At 37.2% G+C, this 23,237-nt stretch overlaps 1 protein-coding gene across 4 annotated transcripts in view; it reads right to left on the bottom strand.

The window, feature by feature from the left end:
• Positions 1-23,237, bottom strand: part of WDSUB1 (WD repeat, sterile alpha motif and U-box domain containing 1) — a 72,954-nt gene that overhangs the window by 8,713 nt on the left and 41,004 nt on the right. For 3 of the 4 annotated variants that reach the window (XM_005676094.3, XM_018063420.1, XM_013969561.2), the window contains exon 10: positions 21,483-21,623. The exons of the other annotated variant lie outside the window; for it this stretch is intronic. In XM_005676094.3, coding sequence (XP_005676151.2) covers positions 21,483-21,623 — 141 coding nt within the window. The remainder of the gene's footprint in view (positions 1-21,482; positions 21,624-23,237) is intronic. 4 annotated transcript variants of the gene reach the window in all.

The following is a 23,237-nucleotide window of genomic DNA, read 5'->3' on the forward strand; positions in this document are numbered from 1 at the left end:
TGACATATGTTTATATTTAACAGATGCCAAAGAATGTACTCTCAATAGATAATAGAGAAAATGCTGACTTTTCTCTAAATATGTCACAAAGTACTTAACATTTATTAGGTTTTTACTAAAAATTAACATATTTAAATGTTCAGAGTAGACAAAAACCCTGACTAGTGCAAAGCTGTTATTCCTACTCATTCCATCCCCAAATTAAGTTTTTAAAGTTTCTGTAATTATAATAAAAATGTCAATAAGATAGATTGTCTTTTGAGGCACAACAAAGTAATTCTAAAATTTATCTGGAGGTCAAAATGGACAAAAATTGGACAATATTTAAAAAATAAAGGTAAGCATAATAAAACTATGGCAGTGCCTATAAGGGGAGAAGGCAATGGCACCCTACTCCGGTACTCTTGCCTGGGGAATCCCATGGACGGAGAAGCCTGGTAGGCTGTAATCCATGGGGTCGCTAAGAGTTGGACACGACTGAGTGACTTCACTTTCACTTTCATGCATTGGAGAAGGAAACGGCAACCCACTCCAGTGTGCTTGCCTGGAGAATCCCAGGGACGGGGGAGCCTGATGGGCTGCCGTCTATGGGGTTGCAGAGTCAGACACAACTGAAGCAACTTAGCAGCAGCAACAGCAGCAGTGCCTATAAGTATGAAGAATGAATCCAACAGAAATATTTAAATAAATGTATATAACAATATGCCTGTGGATGTTTCTCTATAGAATGAATGGAGAACTGTCTTAACAGAGTAGGTTAATTTATGCAACATTCATACCATAAGATACTGTCCTGCAGTTGAGAATGAAGTAGTTCTGAATATACTAACAAGGGAATACTGACATATATTAAGTAAATTTAAAAATTTAAATATATCATCCCATGTGTTATACAACAAAATAAATGAACAGAAAGATATCTGGAAGGATATACTGGCGTATGGAAGAGGCCCCACATTTTAAAAACATTTATGCTGCTTAAGTGTTTTTCATCACTGCACACATAATTTAAAAGGACACATGAAAAAATACTGTAAGAACGCTGAAATATAGGCAGAAATGGGTCTTAAATTTTTTTTCTGAGACGGTTAACTCAACAGATGTAAGGTACACCCACTTCAGTATTCTTGCCTGGAGAATTCCATGGGTTGTATAGTCCATGGGGTCGCAAAGAGTCAGACACGACTGAGTGACTTTACTTCACTTTCATTAAAGATAGTTAATTTAAAAAATTCAGTCCTAATCTTTTCCACAAGGAACACTTCTAAAACAAAGTAACATAGGAAAGCTAAAAATAAACTGATGGTGACTTGCTGGGGATTATGTTATTCAGGTTATTCAATAACCCAAAGGTTATTTACTGTGTAAGTCCATCCATATAAAAATATGAGATGACAAAATGTTAGAAACAGGACAGACTGGGGTGGAGGTGAGAAGAGAGCAAGTCAGGTGATGTATGTAGTTATAAAAAGGTATTAAGAAGGGTCCTTGTGGGTTTGGAACTGTTTTGTCTTGACTTGGTGGTTGATACTCAAAACCTCCAATAGGGGCAAAACTGTATACAACTTAATGCACTTCTGGGGAAAACTAAGAATTGTGAATTGCATCAGTGTTAATAGCCTCGTTGTAATATTATAGCGTCATCTGCAAAATGCTGCCAGTGAAGGAACTGGGAAAAATGCAAGATATCTCTTATTTCTTAAGGAAAGGAATGTGAATCTACAATTGCGTCGATAGTAAAGTTTAAAAATAAATGGTACCACAATGGTTAAAATGAAAAACAAAGACAATACTAAATGTACAGAAAGCTGCAGAGCAACTGGAATCCTCTCACTGCTAGTAGAAGTATAAACTGATTCAACCACTCTTGATAAGTATATATCCATTCCTAGGAATATACCCAATAGAAATGCATATGTATATTCACTCAAAAAATGATGAAAGGTTCATGGCAGCACTTGTATAACAGCCAATTATGACTACCAACAGTAGAATGAATAAATAAACTGTATATTCACACATGAGAATGAACAGATTACTGCTTTGTGCAACAACAAGATCATACAAACATGATACTTAAAGCAGCTAGACCCCAAAGAGACGTGCTTCTTAGCAAAGAAAACTATAGACAAAATGAATATTTATAGACTGGGAGAAAATATTTGCAAATGATGTGACCGACAAGGGCTTAACTAAGATACACAAACAGCTCATACATCTCAATCAATAACTTAAAATCCAATCAAAAAATGGGCAGAAGACATACAGATAGCCAGCAGGCATCTGAAAAGATGATCAACATCACTAATTATTAGAGAAATGCAAATAAAAATTACAATGAGGTATCTCATACCAGTCAGAATGGCCATCATCAAAAAGTCTACAAATAATGCTGGATGGAGTGTAGAGAAAAAGGAACCCTTCTACACTGTTGGTGGCAATGTGAACTGGTGCAGATACTATAGAAAGCAATATGGGGTTCCTCAAACTAAAAATGGAACTACTATATAAGCCAGCAATCCTACTCCTGGGCATATATCCAGATAAAACTATAACTCAAAAAGATACACACACCATGTTAATAGCAACATATTTACAATATTCAAGACATGGAAACAACCTAAATGTCCACTGACAGATGAATGGACAAAGAAGATAAGGTACATATATACAATGGACTGTTACCCCCCAAAATGCAATGTTGTTTATAGCAACATGTATGGATCTAAAGATCATACTAAGTCAAAAAGAAAAATACAGTATCACTTACATGTGGAATCTAGAATAAATATGTCTACAAACAAAAATAGACTTACATGTGGCTGTCAAGAGGGAGGGAAGGATGGGGAGTTTCGGATTAGCAGATGCAAACTGTTATATATGGGATGGATAAACAACCAAATCCTACTATGTAGTATAAGGAACTATCTATATTCAATCACCTGTGATAAGCCATAATGGAAAAGAATATGAAAAAGTTTATGTAGTTATAAGAATCACTTTTCTGTACATTAGAAATTAACACTGTAAATCAACTATACTTCATAGACTACCCTTGACTTTTTATTATGTGAAAGTTCAAGATGTACACTTATGTTTATTTTAAATACATAAAATGAAAGAAGTATACCATGGAGCTATTAAGAAAGAAAAGAAGAGAGCCAAGACTGAAATGAATGAGACAAAATTCGAGACAAAATACATTAAGTGATTCCAGTAAGAATATTTTAAGATGATAAAAAACTCAAATCTAGCAATATGTGAAGAGGGTAATTCAGATTCCCAGCCATCACCCCCATACACACACACACACAACAAATTTAACAAAGTTGCAGGATATAAACTCAAGATATAAAAGTTGTGTATAGAGGGCACATCTCAACATAACAAAGTCCATTTATGAAAAACTCACAGCTAACATCACACAGTGGATAAAAGCTGAAAGCCTTTCCTCTAAAATCAGAGACAAGGATGTCCACACTCTTGCCACATCTATTTAACACAGTATTAAAAGTCCAAGCCACAGCAATCTGACAAGAAAAGAAAAGGCAACCAAGCTGCCAGGGAAGAAGGAAAACCCACATCTGCAGATGACAGGATACTATATATAGAATAACCCTAAAGTCTCCACCAAAAATGTAGAATAAAATAAGTAAGCCTACAGGATACAGAAATATCTGTTGCCTTTCTATATGTTAGTAACAAGCTATCAGAAAAAGCACAAAAACAATCCTATTTAAAATTTCATCAAGAAGGATCACATACCATGATCAAGTGGGTTATATCCTGAGCATGAATACACACAAATCAATCAATGTGAGACACAAAATAAGAAACTGAAAGATAAAAACTATATGGTAATCTCAATAGATGCAGGAAAAGCTTTCATCAAAATTCAACAACTACATATGATAAAAACTCACCAGAAATTAGGCATAGAAGGAACCTAACTCAATAAAGGCCACTCACTGGTGAAAACTGAAAGCATTTCCTCTAAGACCAGGAACAAGAAAGAGTGCTCACTCTTGCCACTATTATTAAACACAGTGTTGGAAATCCTAATCAGGCAAGCAGAGAAGAAACCTAACAGGAATCCAGACTGGAAAAGAAATAAAACTCTTGACTGTTTGCAGATGACAGTATACTAGGCCTGCCTGTTCTTTCTGTCGTACTGGAGTGGGTAGCCATTCCCTTCTCCAGGGGATCTTCCCAACACAGGCGTCAAACTCAGGTCACCTGCATTATAGGCAGTTTTGTTTTTTTTAACTGTCTGAGTCACCAGGGAAGCCCAATACTGTACACAGAAAATTTAGTAAAGTTGCAGGATACAAAATTAATATATAGAAAGCCCTTGCATTCTGATACACAAACAAAAAATCAGAAAGAGAAACTAAGGAAACAATCCCACTCACCACTGCAACAAAAAGAATAAAATATCTGGGAATAAACCTACCCATGGAGACAAAAGACATATATGCAGAAAACAAGACACTGATGAGAGAAATCAAAGATGACACAAACGGAGAGTATACTATGTTCTTGGATTGAAAGACTCAATACTGTGAAAATGACTAAATGGCACCCCACTCCAGTACTCTTGCCTGGAGAATCCCATGGAGGGAGGAGCCTGGTAGGCTACAGTCCATGGGGTCGCAAAGAGTCGGACATGACTGAGCGACTTCACTTCACTTCAGGCAATCTGCAGATTGAATGCAATACCTATTGAATTACCAATTTTTCACAAAACTAGAACAAAAATTTTTACAATTTGTATGGAAACAAAAAGACCCTGAATACCTAAAGCAACCTTGAGAAGGAAAAATGGAGCTGGAAAATCAACAGTCCTGACTTCAGACTATACTACAAAATCACAGTTATCAAGACAGTATGGTACTGGCACAAAAATAGAAACATGGATCAATGGAACAAAACGGAAAGCCCAGAGATAAACTCATGCACCTACGGGCATCTTAAATTTGACAAAGGAGAAAAGAACATACAATGGAGAAAAGAAATCCTCTTCAGTAAGTGGTGCTGGGAAACCTGAACAGCCATATGTAAAAGATTGAAATTAGAACACTTCCTAACACCATACACAAACATAAACACAAAATGGATTAAAGACCTAAATATAAGACCAAGAAATATAAAACTCCTAGAGGAAAACATAGGCAGAACACTCTGAAATAAATTGCAGCAAGATCTTCTTTGCTCCGCTTCCTAGAGTAATGGAAATAAATACAGAAATAAACAAATGGGACCTAATTAAACTTAAAAGCTTTTGCACACCAAAAAGTAATCATTAGCAAGATAAAAAGACAACCCTCAAAATGGGAGAAAAATATTTGCAAATGAAGCAACTGACAAAGGATTAATCTCCAAAATATGCAAGGAGCTTGTACAGCTCAATACCAGATAAACAGGCAACCCAATCAAAAAATGGGCTGAAGACTTAAACAGACATTTCTCCAAAGAAAATATACAGAAGACCACCAAACACATGAAAAGATGCTCAACATTGCTCATTATCAGAAAAATGCATATCAAAACTACATTGAACTATCACCTCACGCTGATAGGAATGGCCATTGTCAAATCTACAAAAAATAAATGCTGGAGAGGATGTGGACAAAGGGGAAACCTCTTGCACTGTTGGTGGGAATATAAACTGATACAGCCACTAAGGAGAACAGTATGGACTTTCCTTAAAAAACAAAAACAAAAAAGACACTATTATATGGACTGAGCAATCCCACTGTATGTACCCAATGTTCACTGTAGCACTATTTACAATAGCCAGGACACGGAAGCAAACTAGATGTCCACTGACAGATGAATAGAAAAAGAAGTTGTGGTACATATATACCATGGAATATCACTCCATGGCCATAAAAAGGAAAGAAACTGGGTCATCTGTAGTGATGTGCGTGAATCTAGAATCAGTCATAGAGTAAAGTCAAGCCAGAAAAACTAATAGTGCATATTAACACTTATGTGTGTATTCTAGAAAAATGGTACTAATGAACCTATTTGCAGGGCAAAAGAATAGCAATGCAGACATAGAGAATGGACTTGTGGACACAGCAGGGGACGGAGAGGGTGGGATGAACTGACAGAGCAGCACTGACGTACATACAATACCATTTATAAAATAAATAGCTAGTGGGGAGCTGCTGTATTACACCAGGAGCTCAGCTGGGTGCTCTGTGATGATCTAGTAGGGTGGGATGGTGGGGGTAAAATAGAGGCTCAAGAGGGAGCAGATACAGGTACATTTACAGCTGAGTTATGAAGATCATGGCATCCGGTCCCATCACTTCATGGGAAATAGATGGGGAAACAGTAGAAACAGTGTCAGACTTTATTTTGGGGGGCTCCAAAATCACTGCAGATGGTGATTGCAGCCATGAAATTAAAAGACGCTTACTCCTTGGAAGAAATGTTATGACCAACCTAGAAACATATTCAAAAGCAGAGATATTACTTTGCCAACTAAGGTCCATCTAGTCAAGGCTATGGTTTTTCCTGTGGTCATGTATGGATGTGAGAGTTGGACTGTGAAGAAGGCTGAGCAATGAAGAATTGATGCTTTTGAACTGTGGTGTTGGAGAAGACTCTTGAGAGTCCCTTGGACTGCAAGGAGATCCAACCAGTCCATTCTGAAGGAGATCAGCCCTGGGATTTCTTTGGAAGGAATGATGCTAAAGCTGAAGCTCCAGTACTCTGGCCACCTCATGTGAAGAGTTGACTCATTGGAAAAGACTCTGATGCTGGGAGGGATTGGGGGCAGGAGGAGAAGGGGACGACAGAGGATGAGATGGCTGGATGGCATCATGGACTCGATGGATGTGAGTCTGAGTGAATTCCGGGAGTTGGTGATGGACAGGGAGGCCTGGCATGCTGCGATTCATGGGGTTGCAAAGAGTCAGACACGACTGAGTGACTGAACTGAACTGAACTGAATATTAAAAAATATCTAGGAATAAGCCTACCAAAGGAGTGAAAAGACCTGTATACAGAAAACTCTTAAGACACAGATGAGAGAAATCAATGACACAAACAGATGGAGAGATATACTATAATCTTCAATTGGAAGAATCAATATTGTGGAAATGACTATACTACCCAAAGCAATGTACAGATGCAACATAATTCCTATCAAATTACCAAGTGTATTTTCACAAAAACAAAAAAATTTATAATCTGTATGAAAACATGAAAGACCCAAAATAGCCACAGCAATCTTGAGAAAGAAAAATGGTGTTGGAGGAATCAGGCTTCCTGACCTCAGACTATACTACAAAGCTACAGTAATCAAGACAGTATGCTCCTGTCACAAAAACAGATCTATAGATCAATGGAACTGGACAGAAGCCCAGAGATGAACCCACACACTTGTGGTCCCCTAATCTATGATAAAGGAGTCAAATACACAATGGAGAAAAGACAGCCTTGTCAATAAATAATGTTGGGGAAACTAGGCAGCTACACGTAAAAGAATAAAATTAGACGACTCTCTAACAATACACACAAAAATAAATTCAAAATGGATTAAAGATCTGAATGCAAGGCCAGACACTAAAACTCTCAGGGGAAAACAGGAAGAATACTCTGACATAAATCAAAGCATGATCCTCTTTGAGCCACCTCCTAGTGTAATGAAAATAAAAACAATAACAATTGGACCTAATTAAATGTAGCAATGGAAACCATAAAGATGACAAAAAGAAAATCCTCTGAATGGGAGAAAATGATAGCAAATGAAGCAACTGTCAAAGGATTACTCTCCACAAGATACATAAGCTCATGCAACTCAATTATCAAATCAATAAACAACCCAATCAAAAAATGGGCATAAGACACCAAAACAAACATTTCTCCAAAGAAGACATACACAAGACCACCAATCACATACAAAGATGTTCACCACCACTCATTATTAGAGAAATGCAAATTAAAACTACTATGAAGTATCACCTCACACCAGTCAGAGCGGCCAGCATCAAAAATAGATCTACAGGGCTTCCCTGATATGTCAGTGGTAATGAATCTGCCTGACAATGCAGGAGACAAGGGTTCGGTCACCATCCTAGAAAATCCCACATGCCACTGGGCAGTTAAGTCCATGTGCCACAGTTATTGATTGAACTTGTGCTCTGGAGCCCAGGAGCCACAACTACTGAGACCACTTGCTGCAACTATAGAGGCCTGCGCTCTGCAATAAGAGAAGCCCCCATAATGAGAAGCCCCCATAATGAGAAGTCCCCATAATGAGAAGCCCATGCTCCAAAACTAGAGTAGCCCCTCCCCCCTACTCATCGTAATTAGAGAGAAGCCTGAATAGCGACAAAGACCCAGGATGGACCAAACTGGATAAATAAATAAATCATTGTTTAAAAAAAAAATCACACAATAAACACTGGACAGAGTATGAAGAAAAGGGAACCTTCATACACTGCTCGTGGGAGTAAAAACTGATACAGCCACTATGGAAAACAGTACAAAGTTTTCTTAAAAACTCAAAAATGAATTCCTGTATGACCCAGGCATCTCACTACTGGGCATATACTCACAGAAAATCATAATTCAAAGATACATGCACCCCAGTGTTCACATCAGCACTGTTTACAACAGCCAGGACATGGAAGTAACCTAAATGTCCATGAACAGAGAAATGTATAAATAAGATGTGGTATATATATACAATGGAATATTACTCAGCCATAAAAAGTAACAAAATTGAGTCATTTGTAGAGATATGGAGGGACCTAAAGAATACCACACAGAGTGAAGTCAGAAAGAGAAAAACAAATATCATAAATTAACACATATATGGAGTCTAGAAAAATGGTACAGACAATCTTACTTGCAAGGTAGAAATAGACACAGATGTTGAGAACAAAAATAGGGATACCAAGGGGCAAAGGGGTGGTGGGAAGAATTGGAGATTGGGCTTGACACATATACACTATTGATACTATAGTAACAAAGAAACTCAGCCATAGTAATGAGAACATACTGTATAGCAGAGGGAACTCATACTTAAGGCTCTGTGATGACCTGAATCAGAAGAAAGTCCAAACGGGAGTGGATATCTGAATATGTATAGCTGATTGATTTCACTCTACAGTAGAAAAAGCAACTATATCTCAATAAAATTTTTTTAAAATCTTCAAAAATAATTAAGTAACTAGGAATATTTATTATTTGGTTTGTACCCCTTTTTTGGAAACTGTCCCTCCACCACTATCCTCCATATGATGTGCCCCCATTGATATAAAATTTTACTCTCCATAGTTAGATAAATCTCAGTACCACACCTCATTCCTGAAAAGACTACCACTGGGATAGGCTCCTAGCTCAGATTTGAAGCCTCAGGGATTTTTGGAGTTGACTGCTGCTGCTGCTAAGTCGCTTCAGTCATGTCCAACTCTGTGAGACCCCATAGACAGAAGCCCACCAGGCTCCCCTGTCCCCGGGATTCTCCAGGCAAGAACACTGGAGTGGGTTGCCATTTCCTTCTCCAATGCATGAAAGTGAAAAGTGAAAGGGAAGTCGCTCAGTGGTGTCCGACTCTTAGTGAACCCATGGACTGCAGCCTACCAGGCTCCTCCGTCCATAGGATTTTCCAGGCAAGAGTACTGGAGTGGGGTGCCATTGCCTTCTCCGTTGGAGCTGACACTAGAAAGAAATGTCAGAACGGACTCTCTCCGGTTGCTGAAATTACATAAATGTAAAATTTGGGACCTACCAGTGTTCTTGTTTTTCCACCACATAGAAAAGGCATACTGCATATCACAGAAGGTGAATATTCCCAAGCCTCTGAATAGATAAGAAACAGTACCATGACAACATTCACGTCTCTGGTGCAAGTGTTTCATGAGACACACTTATAATAACTTTTTAATAAATTGATTACCATTTCTGCTTAACCTAATTCAAATTGAGTTTCTTTCAACGGCAAATAAAGGTGCTGATATACTAAAGCCAAAAAAAATACAACCATTACTATGCTCATAGAGAATTTCATTCTTGTTGTCGTTCAGTCGCTCATTAGTGTCTGACTATGCGACCCCATGGACTGCAGCAAGTCAGACTTCCCCTCCTTCACCACTGCCCAGAGTTTTGCTCAAACTTACTGATGTTGATTGAGTACTGGTCTTGTAAAGTACTTAATATACATTAATTCATTTGATGCTTAAAAGAATTCATGAGATTAAGTGCTAGCACATCTTATTTTGTACATAAGGAAAAATATATAGTCCTCCATGAGGTAACTCAGCAAGTAAAGTAATGAAATAATTTCAGATCCAGGCAGTCTGGATCTTCAGTTCATGTGCTCAACTATTAGATCATCCTACCTCCCATAAGAATATTTCTTATTAAATAATAAAAACTAAAAATAATGGAACTAAATTTCAATTAAATGAGCATGAAAGAGAGTCACTTAAGAAATTATAAATGACTGAAAACATGTAAAATGTTCAAACTCAATATAATACAAAGAAAAACATTACTTTTCAGTTATTAGAATGAGAAAGTTTAAAAGATTGCAAAGTATAAGCAAAGATACGGGAAATAGAGACCCCATATGATGCTGAGAGGACAATTTGTCAGTATCCTTCTTCAGTAATTGAAGTTTTAGGTAATTTATTTCAACAGAAACATTTACATTAAGACTAAGAGGACAAGATAAATTTAAACAATGTTGTTCCCTAACACAGTTTATAGCAATAAAAAAATCAACTGGGAATGAAATAGAAGACACTAATACACCTGAATACTAGTCAGTCTTTAAAAAGAGTAAAGTGTCAACAGATAACATTATGCCTTACTCTTTCCGTGGGAACTAAATCAAGAAAAATTAAAACAGCATTTAGAGATGACTACATACTGAGAAGTAGGCAAACATTAATGAACATTTCAGCAACAAAAGGAGAAAGACGTGATAGAGAACAGTATAAAGTGTATAAGTCCAGTTGTGTAAAAATATATTGATTGTACTGGTATTTAAAATTAAATTTAAGAATACACAGAAAAAATATCTAGAATTATATGCTGAACTGGTATTAGTTCTTATCTTTAGTACCTGGGACATCAGACCAGATGGATGAGATGACTCACTTTATATACCTGTATTTAAAAATTTTTAATCCAATGAGGATATTTTACAATTAAAAGAGATTATCTGCAGAAAATAGAAAGATATGCTCTGGTTCAATCATATCTCAAAGCAAACATAAAATCCAAAATGCCTGAGAACTAAGCATTTTTGAAAACTAGAAGAAAATGTTTACACTTGTATAAATAAAATGCTTCTGCCTACAAAAGTTCAGAGCAAGTAGAAGCCATCAAATATATTAAAACGATACTAACAAGATTCCATGTGATTCGTTTCACTAATAATGCACACAAAAAATATAAGGGCAATATTTAAGTCCCTAAGGTAATTTATGTTGTTTACCAAGTCATATTTAAATGGTAACCTGTCATGTAGAAAAAAGCATTGCCTCCCTAGCAATAAAGAGTAGGTTTTAAACAACTACTAAATTTACAAAAATGAGTTCTAAAACTCAGTGATCACAAAGCCAGAAAAACAGGTACCCTTAAGTACATTTCTGGTAGTACTCTCAAATTTGTTTCCTAGGAAACAATCTAATAACAAATCTGACAAGAACTATTAAAACTGTTCTTTTTAATGATTATAAGATATTCTCTGATAGGTTAACTCTGCTTTGAGGCATACATGCCATGAAAACACCACTAAATAACTGGTTACACGATGAAAGGACTACCAAGACAGCTGTGCTGTACTTAGTTGTTTAGTCGCATCAGACGCTTTGTGACCCCACGGACTGTAGCGCGCCAGGCTCCTCTGTCCATGCACATTCACCAGGCAATACTGGAGCAGGTTGCCATCCCCTTCTCCAGAGGTTCTTCCCAACCCAGGGATCGAACCCAGGTCTCCCACACTGCAGGAGGATTCTTTATCATCTGAGCCAACCGGGAAGCCCAAGCAGTGCATGGCTATTCACAATATAAAGCTTCTTAAACATATACATATACCAAATAGCAGAAGAGTTAAATTGTAGCACTAAGTCATAATGGAATAAAGTTATTAAAAACAAAAATTATGTAGACTAATATTCAGAATAGTCGAACAAAAATGAAAGCACAATGTAACACAGATCTGTTGATTATAATTACATAAAGTATGTATGTCTATGTTTATTGACAAAGACTAGGAAACCATGCAGAAAGATGTAACTTCATGATCTCTAAATTCTTACTTCTGTAAAGGTTTTTAAATTCATGACAGGCAAATAATAGATCTCAAGAATCTCTCTCAGAAAACAATATTTTGATGTTACATTCCTGTGACAAAATACATATTTCACAAGTTTCAGTTAAGTTTGTAAAATGTATTCCTTTTTCTCTAATCTTATCCAAACCCACCTTATCCAATTTTATTCATTAAGAAATATATAATGTTTGTAAGGAGCCCTGGGATGAGAGACACCCAGGTGTCCCAGTGCAAAGGTTTCTCCCTTCAGACTCATCTGTAAGGACTTGGCTCATAACACCTATAACGCAATCTCTAATGCTCTAGGGACTCATTAATCCCCTCTAGTCAGGGTCACAGAGTAATGGCACCTCACCCCAAAGGTTTAAACAGGCACTTCCTTCAAGATGCCTGAGTAGGAGGATGCAGAGTTTGCATCTCATCACAACTAGGGCACCTACAAGGTGCTGGTGGGGGACTTCGAACACCTAAGGAGATGGGCAGAATCCCTGAGTAACCAGTGTCTTGGCTCTCAGGCCAGGGTTGGGCCTGAGCTCCTGTGGCAGGAGCACCAACTTCAAACGACTGTACTAACAGAGAACTTCAGACCCCAGAGAATATTAATCAGCAAGAGATCCCCCAGAGGCCCTCATCTTGGTACCAAGACCTGGTTCCACCCAACTGCCTGCGAACTCCAGTGCTGGATGCCTTAGGCCAAACAATGAGCAAGACAGAAATACAGACCACACCCCCATCAAAAAAAACAGAGACATCCAAAAATATGGTACAGATGAAGGAGCAAGGTAATAACCAAAGACCAAATTAATGAAGAGGAAATAGACAACCTACCTGAAAAGGAATTCAGAGTACTGATAGTAAAGATGATCCAAAATCTCAGAAATAGAAAGGGGGCATGGATCAAGAAAACAGAAATGTTTAACAAGGACCTAGAAGAACTAAAGGACAGACAGATAGTGCTGAACAACACAATAACTGAAATGAAAAATATGCCAGAACAAACAGAATAACCAAAGCAGAACAAATGAGTGAGCCTGAAGATAGAATGATGGTAATAACTACTGAGGAGCAGAATAAAGAAAAATGAAATGAGGACAGTCTCAGCGGCCTCTGGGACAACATTAAAATGCACTAACATTTGTTTCATAGGGGTCTCAGAAGAAAAAGAGAAAGATAAAAGGTCTGAGAAAATATTTGAAGGATTATAGTCAAAAACTTAGCTAACATGGGAAAGGAAATAGTCACTCAAGTGCAGGAAGCACAGTTTCCCACACAGGAAAAACCCAAGGAGAAACACACAGAGACATAGTAATCAAACTAACAAAAATTACATTCAAAGAAAAAATATTAAAAGCAGCAAGGAAAAAGCAACCAACAACATACAAGGGAATCCCCATAAGGTTATCAGCTGATTTTTCACCAGAAACTCTAGGTCAGAATACTCTGCAAGAAGTCATGAAAGGGAAGACCGACAATCAAGAATATTCTACCCAGAATGGAACAGAGAAATCACAAGTTTTACAGACAAACAAAAGCTAGGAGAATTCAGCACCATCAACCAGCTTTAAAACAAATGCCAAATGAACTTCTCTATTTGCAAAACAAGAAAAAGACCTACAAAAATAAACCCAAAACAATTAAGAAAATGGTAATAGGAACATACATATCAATCATTACCTTAAATGGATCTGGATTACATGCTCCAACCAAAAGATACAAAATGGTTGAATGGATACAAAAACAAGACCCTTATATATGCTGTCTACAAGAGGCCCACTTCAGATCTAGGGACATATACAGATTGGAAGTGAGGTGATGGAAACAGATATTACATGCAAACAGAAATCAAAATAAAGCTAGAGTAGCAATACTCATATCAGAAAAAACAGACTTTAAAGACTGCTAAAAGAAGGAAGGATACTACATAATGATCAAGGGATCAATCCAAGAAGAAAACATAACCATTTTAAATATTATGCACCCAACACAGGAGCAGCTCAAAACAAAAGGCAAATGTTAACAGCCATAAAAGGGGAAATTAACAGTAACTCAGTAGTGTACTTTAACACTCCACTTTCACCAATGGACAGATCATCCAGACAGAAAATTAATATGGAAAAACAAGCCTTAAATGAAACACTGGATCAGATAGACATAATTGATATTTATAGGACATTACATCCAAAACCAGCAGAATACACTCTCTTCTCAAGTGCACATGGAACATTTTCCAGGATAGATCACACCTTGGGTTACAAATGAAGCCTCAGTAAACTTAAGAAAATTGGAATTACATCAAGCATCTTTTTTTACAACACTATGAGACTGGAAATCAATTACAGGAAAAATTAAAAAAAAAACAACAAAATACACAAGCATGTTTGTTTAGTACTAAATATTCAAAAAGTCGGAGAAGAAATCAAAGAGGAAATTTTAAAAAATAGATAGCAACAAATGACAACATAAACACAACTATCTAAAACCTATGGGACATAGCACGAGCATTTCAAAGAGGGAAGTTTATAGCAATTCACTATCAACTCAGTTCAGTTGCTCAGTCGTGTCCGACTCTTTGCGACCCCATGAACTGCAGCACGCCAGGCCTCCCTGTCCAACACAAACTCCCAGAGTTCACTCAAACTCATGTCCATTGAGTCAGTGATGCCATCCAACCATCTCATCCTCTGTCATCCCCTTCTCCTCCTGCCCTCAATCCCTCCCAGCATCAGGGTCTTTTCAAATGAGTCAGCTCTTCGCATCAGGCGGCCAAAGGACTGGAGTTTCAGCTTCAACATCAGTCCTTCCAATGAATATTCAGGACTGATCTCCTTTAGGATGGACTGGTTGGATCTCCTTGCAGTCCAAGGGACTCTCAAGAGTCTTTTCCAACACCACAGTTCAAACGCATCAATTCTTCGGCATTCAGCTTTCTTCCCAGTCCAACTCTCACATCCATACATGACCACAGGAAAAACCACATACCTTTGTTGGCAAAGTAATGTCTCTGCTTTTTAATACGCTGTGTAGGTTGGTCACAACTTTCCTCCCAAGGAGTAAGCATCTTTCAATTTCATGGCTGCAATCACCATCTGCAGTGATTTTGGAGCCCCCAAAAATAAAGTCTCTCACTGTTTCCCCATCTATTTGCCATGAAGTGATGGAACCAGATGCCATGATCTTCGTTTTCTGAATGTTGAGCTTCAAGCCAACGTTTTTACTCTCCTCTTTCACTTTCATCAAGAGGCTCTAGTTCTTCTTCACTTTCTGCCATAAGGGTGGTGTCATCTGCATATCTGAGGTTATTGATATTTCTCCCGGCAATCTTGATTTCAGCTTGGGCTTCATCCAGTCCAGCGTTTCTCATGATGTACTCTGCATATAAGTTAAATAAGCAGGGTGACAATATACAGCCTTGACGTACTCCTTTCCCAATTTGGAACTAGTCTGTTGTTCCATGTCCAGATCTGACTGTTGCTTCCTGACCTGCATATAGGTTTCTCAAGAGGCAAGTCAGGTGGTCTGGTATTCCCATCTCTTTCAGACTTTTCCACAGTTTATTGTGATCCACACAGTCAAAGGCTTTGGCATAGTCAATAAAGCAGAAATAGATGTTTTTCTGGAACTCTCTTGCTTTTTTGATGATCCAGGGAATGTTGGCAATTTGATCTCTGGTTCCTCTGCCTTTTCTAAAACCATCTTGAACATCAAGTTTTTGAACAACTTCTTCTCAAGCACACATGTAACATTCTCCAGGATAGATCACATCTTGGGTCACAAATGAAGCCTCATTAAACTTAAGAAAATTGGAATTATATCAAGCATCTTTTTTTTACCACAACACTATGAGATTGGAAATCAATTACAGGAAAAATTTTAAAAAACTACAGGAAACCAAACACGTTTGTTTAGTACTAAATACTCAAAAAGTCAGAGAAGAAATTAAAGAGGAAATTTATGAAATAGATAGCAACAAATGACAACATAAACACAACCAACTATCACCTCAAGTACAAGAGAAATCTACTGTAAACAATCTAATCTTACATGTAAAACAACTAGAAAAAGAAGATTCCACAACTAGAGAAGAACTCCACAACTAGATCAGAGAAGAAAAAATGAAACAGAAACGAAGACAACAGCAGCAAAGATCAAAAAAACTAAAGCTGATTTTTGGAGAAGATTAAATTGATAAACCTTTAGCCAAACTCATCAAGAAAAAAAGGAAGAAAATTCAAATCAATAATATTAAATATGAAAAAGGAGAAGTTGCAACTGATGCTACAGAAATACAAAGGATCATTAAGAGACTACTACAAGCAACTGCAAGCAAATAATATGGACAACCCAGAAGAAATGGACAAATTCTTAGAAAGGTATAACCCTCCAAGACTGAACCATGAAGAAACAGAAAATATCAATGGACTAATCACAAGTAATAACATTGAAGCCATAATTAAAAGTCCTCCAACAAACAAAAGTCCAGGACCAGATGGTGTCATAGGTGAATTCTATCTAATTTTTAAGAGACCAGTTAGCACCTATTCTTCTCAAAAACTTCCAAAAAATTGCAGAGGGAGGAATACTCCCAAACTTGTTCTATGAGGCCACCATCCCCTGATACCAAAATTAAACAAAGATATCAAAAAGAAAATCACAGACCAGTAACACTGATGAACACAGACACAAAAATTCTCAAAAAATAGTAGCAAACAGAATCCAGTAACACGTAAAAAGGATCATACACTATAATCAAGTTTAAGTTTATCCCAAGGATGCAAGGATTCGTCAATATACACAAATCAATGTGATACACCACATTACCAATTGAAAGATAAAAATCATATGATAATCCCAAAAAATGCAGAAGAAGCTTTTGACAGATTTCATCACCCATTTATGAAAAAAACTCTTCAGAAAATTTGGTATGGAAGGAACCTACCTCAACACAATAAAGGCTGTATACAACAAACCCACAACAAATATTATTCTCAATGGTGAAAAACTGAAAGTACTTCCTCTAAGGCCTAATAAGACAAGGGTGTGCATTCTCACCACTATTATTCAACGTAGTTTGGAAGTCCTAGCCATAGCAATCAAAGAAGAAAAAGAAATGAAAGGAATCCAGATTGAAAAAGAAGTAAAACTGTCACTGTCTGCAGACAACAGGATACTATACATAGAAAACCCTGAAGATAACATCTGAAAATTACTAGAGCTATTCAGTGAATTTAGTAAAGTCACAGGATACAAAATCAATGCACAGATATCCCTTGAATTCCTATAAACTAACAACAAAAAAATAAGAAAGGAAAATTAAGGAAACAATCCCACTTACCACTGCAACAAAAAGAATAAAATACCTAGGAATAAACCTACCTATGGAGACAAAAGCCTGTATGCAGAAAACTGTAAGACACTGATGAAAGAAATCAAAGATGACACAGAGAGATATAATATGTTCTTGGATCGAAAAACTCAATATTGTAAAAATGACTAGACTCCCCTATACAATCTGCAGATTTAATGCAATCCTCATCACATTACTAAGGGCAGTTTTCACAGAACCAGTACAAAAATTTTTAATATTTGTATGGAAATAAACAGACGCCGATAAGCCAAAGCAATCTTGAGAAAGAAAAATGGAGCTGCAGGAATCAACCTTTCTGGCTTCAGACTATACACAATTAAATGAAGTAGGGATAGGTAACCTTCCAGAAAAAGAATTTTGAATAATGATAGTGAAGATGCTCCAGGATCTCGGGAAAACAATGGAGAAGATACAAGAAATGTTTATCAAAATCTAGAAAAACTAAAGAACAAACAAACAGAGATGAATAATATACTAGAAGGAATCAGTAACAGTAACTGAGGCAGAAGGAGGAGAAAGAGAGAAAGGACCTGAGATAATATTTGATGACATAGCTGAAAAATTCCTGAACACTGGAAAGGAAATAGTCAACCAAGTCCAGGAGCACAGAGAATCCCAGGCAGAAAAACACCCAAGGAGGAACACACCGAGACACACAGTAATTAAACTGACAAAAATTAAAGACAAAGATAAAGTATTAAAAACAATAAGGAGGGAAAATGACAAGTAACATACAAGGGAACTCCCAACGGGCTATCAGCTGATTTCTCCACAAAATCTCTACAAGCCAGAAGGGAATGGCATGATATATTCAAAGTGATGAAAGGGAAGAACCTACAACCAAGAATATTCTATCCAGCAATACTCGCATTCAGATTTGATGGAGAAATCAAAGACAGCCAACAAACCCAGCAAAAGACACTCAGCATCACTAGTTATTAGAGAAATGCAGATCAAAACTACAATGATTAATCACTGGTCAGAATGGCCATCATCATAAAATCTACAAACAATAAATTCTGAAGAAGATGTGGATAAAAAGGAACACTCTTGCACTGCTAGTGGAAATGTAAATTGATACAGCCACTATGGAAAACAGTTTGGAGGTTTCTTAAAAAACTGAAAACATAACTACCATATGACTCAATAATCCCACTACTGCACATATACCCTGAGAAAATCATAATTCAAAAAGACTTATGTACCCCAATGTTCACTGTAGGACTATTTACGATAACCAGGAGATGGAAGCAATCTAGATGTTCATTGACACATGAATTGATAAATATGTGATATACATACACACACACAATATTACTCAGCTATAAAAATGAATGAAATTGGGTCATTTGTAGAGATACAGATGGACCTAGAGTATGCCATACAGAGTGAAGTAAGTCAGAAAGGAAAATATCATATATTAATGCATATATACGAAATCTAGGAAAAGTGTACATAGATGAACAGAGACCTAAATGGAGACAATGGCTATGTCGACATGGGGGGAAGCGGAGGGTGAGACAAACTGGGAAAGCAGTGTGGACATATATACACTACCATGTGTAAAACAGATAGCTAGTGAGAAGTTACAGGGAGCATAGGGAAAGATGACCTAGAGAGAGGGGAGGGTCTGGGAGGGAGGTTCAGGAGGGAGCTGATATATGTAAACATATAGCTGACTCACTTTGTTGTACAGCAGAAACTAACACAACAGTGTAAAGCAATTATACTCCAATAAAATAAACTGAAAAAAAAAGGACAACCTATGAAACAGAAGTAAACTTCTATAAATCATATACCTGATAAGGGATTAATATGCAGAATATGCAAAGAACTGCTACAAGTCAACAATAAAAAAATCAAATAACCCATTTAAAAAATGTCCAAAGGAACTGAAAATACATTTCTCCAAAAATGATATACCAGTGCCATTAAACATGTGACAAGATACTTAACATCTTTTAAATTTTAAGAAATTCAAATAAAAACCACAAGGAGACACCGTGAATATAAATATTCACAATCAAAACAACAGAAAATAACAAGTGTTGATAAGGATATGGAGAAATCTGAACTCTTGTGGAAAGTTTGGTGAGATTGTAAAATTGTAAAATGTGTAACTGGTATGGAAAACATTATGGAGGTTCCTCAAAAAGAAATCACAAACGGAACTATTGTATGAGATAGCCATCTCACTTCTTGGTATATATCCAAAAGAACTGAATGCAGGGTCTCAAAGAGACATCTGCACACTCATATTTAAAACAGCACTATTCACATAGCCAGGAAGTGAAAGCAACCCTAATCTCCATCAGTGGATAAATGAATAAACAAAATGTGGTATACACACACCATGAATATTATTTAGTCTTCAAAAAGGAAATCCCACAACATGGATAAATTTTGAAGTTATTATGTTAAGCCAGTCACAAAAAGGTAAATGTATGATTCAACTATATCTGCGTTCTCTAAAGTAGTCAAATTCATAGAATCAGAATGTAGAACAGTAGTTACCAGAGGCTGGTTGCTGCTGCTGCTAAGTCACTTCAGTCATGTCCTACTCTGTGCAACCTCAGAGACGGCAGCCCACCAGGCTCCCCCGTCCCTGGGATTCTCCAGGCAAGAACACTGGAGTGGGTTGCCATTGCCTTCTCCAATGCATGAAAGTGAAAAGTGAAAGTGAAGTCACTCAGTTGTGTCAGACTCCTAGCAACCCCATAGACTGCAGCCTACCAGGCTCCTCCATCCATGGGATTTGCCAGGCAAGAGTACTAGAGTGAGATGCCACTGCCTTCTCCGACCAAAAGCTGGAGAGAGAGGGAAAAGGGGAGTTGTTTACATGGGCACAGAGTTTCAGTTTTATAAGATGACAAGTATTGGCGATCTATTTCTGTTTCACAATAATGTGAATACACTTTACACTACTGAACTGTATCCTTAAATATGATTAAGATCATAAATTTTATGTTAGGTGACTTTTTATAAAAAAAAGTAAAAAAAAAAAAGACATTAACTGCACCACTATTTACAACATCCAGGATGTGGAAGCAGTCTGAATCTCCAATGACACATGAATGGATAAAGAAGGAATATTATTCAGCCAGAAAAATGAATGAAATTGGGTTATTTGCAGAGAAGCAGATGTCAGCACTCTGTTGTACAGAGTGAAGTAAGTCAAAAAGAGAAAAACAAGTATGGAATATTAATGCGTATATGTGGAATCCAGGAAAAAATGCTACAGGTGAACTATTTGCAGGGCAGGAAAAGAGACGCAGATGAAGAGAATGGGCATGCAGACACAGTGGGGAGAAGGGGACAGCGGGATGAACTGAGAGATCAGGACTCACTCACTCACACACACCCACGCACGCACGCACGCACGCACGCACGCAATCGAGAAACGGCTGTGTAGCACAGGGAGCTCAGCTTGGTGCCTGTGATGACCTAGAGGGGTAGGATTGGAGAGTGGTGAAGGGAGGTTCAAGAGGGAGGGGATATATGTAATTGCATACATATAGCTGATTCACTTTGTTGTACAGCAGAAACTAACACAACATTGTAAAGCAATTACACTCCAATTTAAAAAAAAGAAATACACAGTGTTCAACAGTTCACCTCAGATCTAAGGAATTTTTAAAAAGAATAAAACAGCTACCTGTTTTATTAAATAAAACAACTACTTGTCTCACTACTTGTGAGAAATGTAACGATAATTTTGAAAATTTTCCCCATTTAAACAAACTTCTGTGGTCCACCCTATTTACTCATTTAGGACGTAATACACCCTGAAACTTAGAATAGCATCATACATACCTGATGCAATGACAGGATCTTTCATAAGCTCCCTAGTTATTGGACATATAAATTCATCAGGAATTTCAGAAGAAAGGGTTTTCACCTTTGTCCTCAGTTCTTCAATTTTCCTTAGAACTTTACTACGCAGCCCTAGTGATTCTGAAAAGAAATTATTCTGTTAGGGCTGGAGATCTATCTACAAGTTTTATGCAAGTCTTCAGGAGAGTAAAATTTTATCTACTATAACCAAAAATCTTCAGAAATACTGTTTTACCACATGGAAACTTTTCTTTACAAGTTCTTTAATGAATCTTTGTAGTGCAGAATAAAGTGTGATTAAAACAACTCATCAACAGAAAGATTATTCTAAGTAACTTTAGATTCGGAAAGCTCCTCAAGAATTTCAGATTACCCAAACACTAATATACTACATAAAATTAGAAAAGCCTATTATATGTTAATTTAGAGAACAGTCTCCTAAAAATCATTTATAAATATGTTCAGTTTAATATAAAAATACCACCTTATATTTTTAAACCTTATGAAACTTGGTTAATTATCTGCTAATTCATATACAATGGGAATACCAGACCACCTGACCTGCCTCTTGAGAAATCCATATGCAGGTCAGGAAGCAACAGTTAGAACTGGACATGGAATAACAGACTGGTTCCAAATAAGAAAAGGAGTATGTCAAGGCTGTATACTGTCACCCTGCTTATTTAACATATGCAGAGTACATCATGAGAAATGCTGGGCTGGAGGAAGCACAAGCTGGAATCAAGATTGCCAGGAGAAATATCAATAACCTCAGGTATATAGGTGATACCATCCTTACGACAGAAAGTGAAGAAGAACTAAAGAGCCTCTTGATGAAAGTGAAAGAGGAGAGTGAAAAAGTTGGCTTAAAGCTCACAATTCAGAAAACTAAGATCATGGCATCTGGTCCCATCACTTCATGGCAAATAGATGGGGAAACGAGACTGACTGACTATTTTTGGGGGCTCCAAAGTCACTGCAGATGTTGATTGCAGCCATGAAATTAAAAGATGCTTATTCCTTGGAAGAAAAGTTATGACCAACCTAAACAGCATATTAAAAAGCAGAGACATTACTTTGCCAGCAAAGGTCCGTCTAGTCAAAGCTATGGTTTTTCCAGTAGTCATGTATGAATGTGAGAGCTGGACTATAAAGAAAGCTAAGCGCTGAAGAATTGATGCTTTTGAACTGTGGTGGTGGAGAAGACTCTTGAGAGTCCCTTGGACAGCAAGGCGATCCAACCAGTCCATCCTAAAGGAAATCAGTCCTGAATATTCATTGGAAGGACTGATGCTAAAGCTGAAACTCCATAACTCTGGCCACCTGATGTGAAGAACTGACTCATTTGAAATCAAGACCCTGATGCTGGGAAAGATAGAAGGCAGGAGGAGAAGGGGACGACAGAAGATGAGATGGTTGGATGGCATCGCTGACTTGATGGACATAAGTCTGAGAAAACTCTAGGAGTTGGCAATGCTGCAATCTAGGAAGGCCTGGCGTGCTGCAGTCCATGGGGTTGCAAATAGTCGGACACAACTGAGCGACTGAAGTGAACTGATACAAAGCACGGTATCAAATAAAACTCATCCGTTTGTTCAAAACTGTACATGTAAGCGTCATTCATCTGTAGTTTAACTTCTATCTCATTTCAAAAATTAATTTTTAGTTTCAGGAAGATAAGTATAATTAAGTTTAGGAAGAGTAGTGTTATTTAGCTGTTTGTATTTTTATTAG

The sequence above is a fragment of the Capra hircus genome, chromosome 2 (assembly GCF_001704415.2).
Source record: "Capra hircus breed San Clemente chromosome 2, ASM170441v1, whole genome shotgun sequence".
Lineage (NCBI taxonomy): Eukaryota > Metazoa > Chordata > Mammalia > Artiodactyla > Bovidae > Capra > Capra hircus.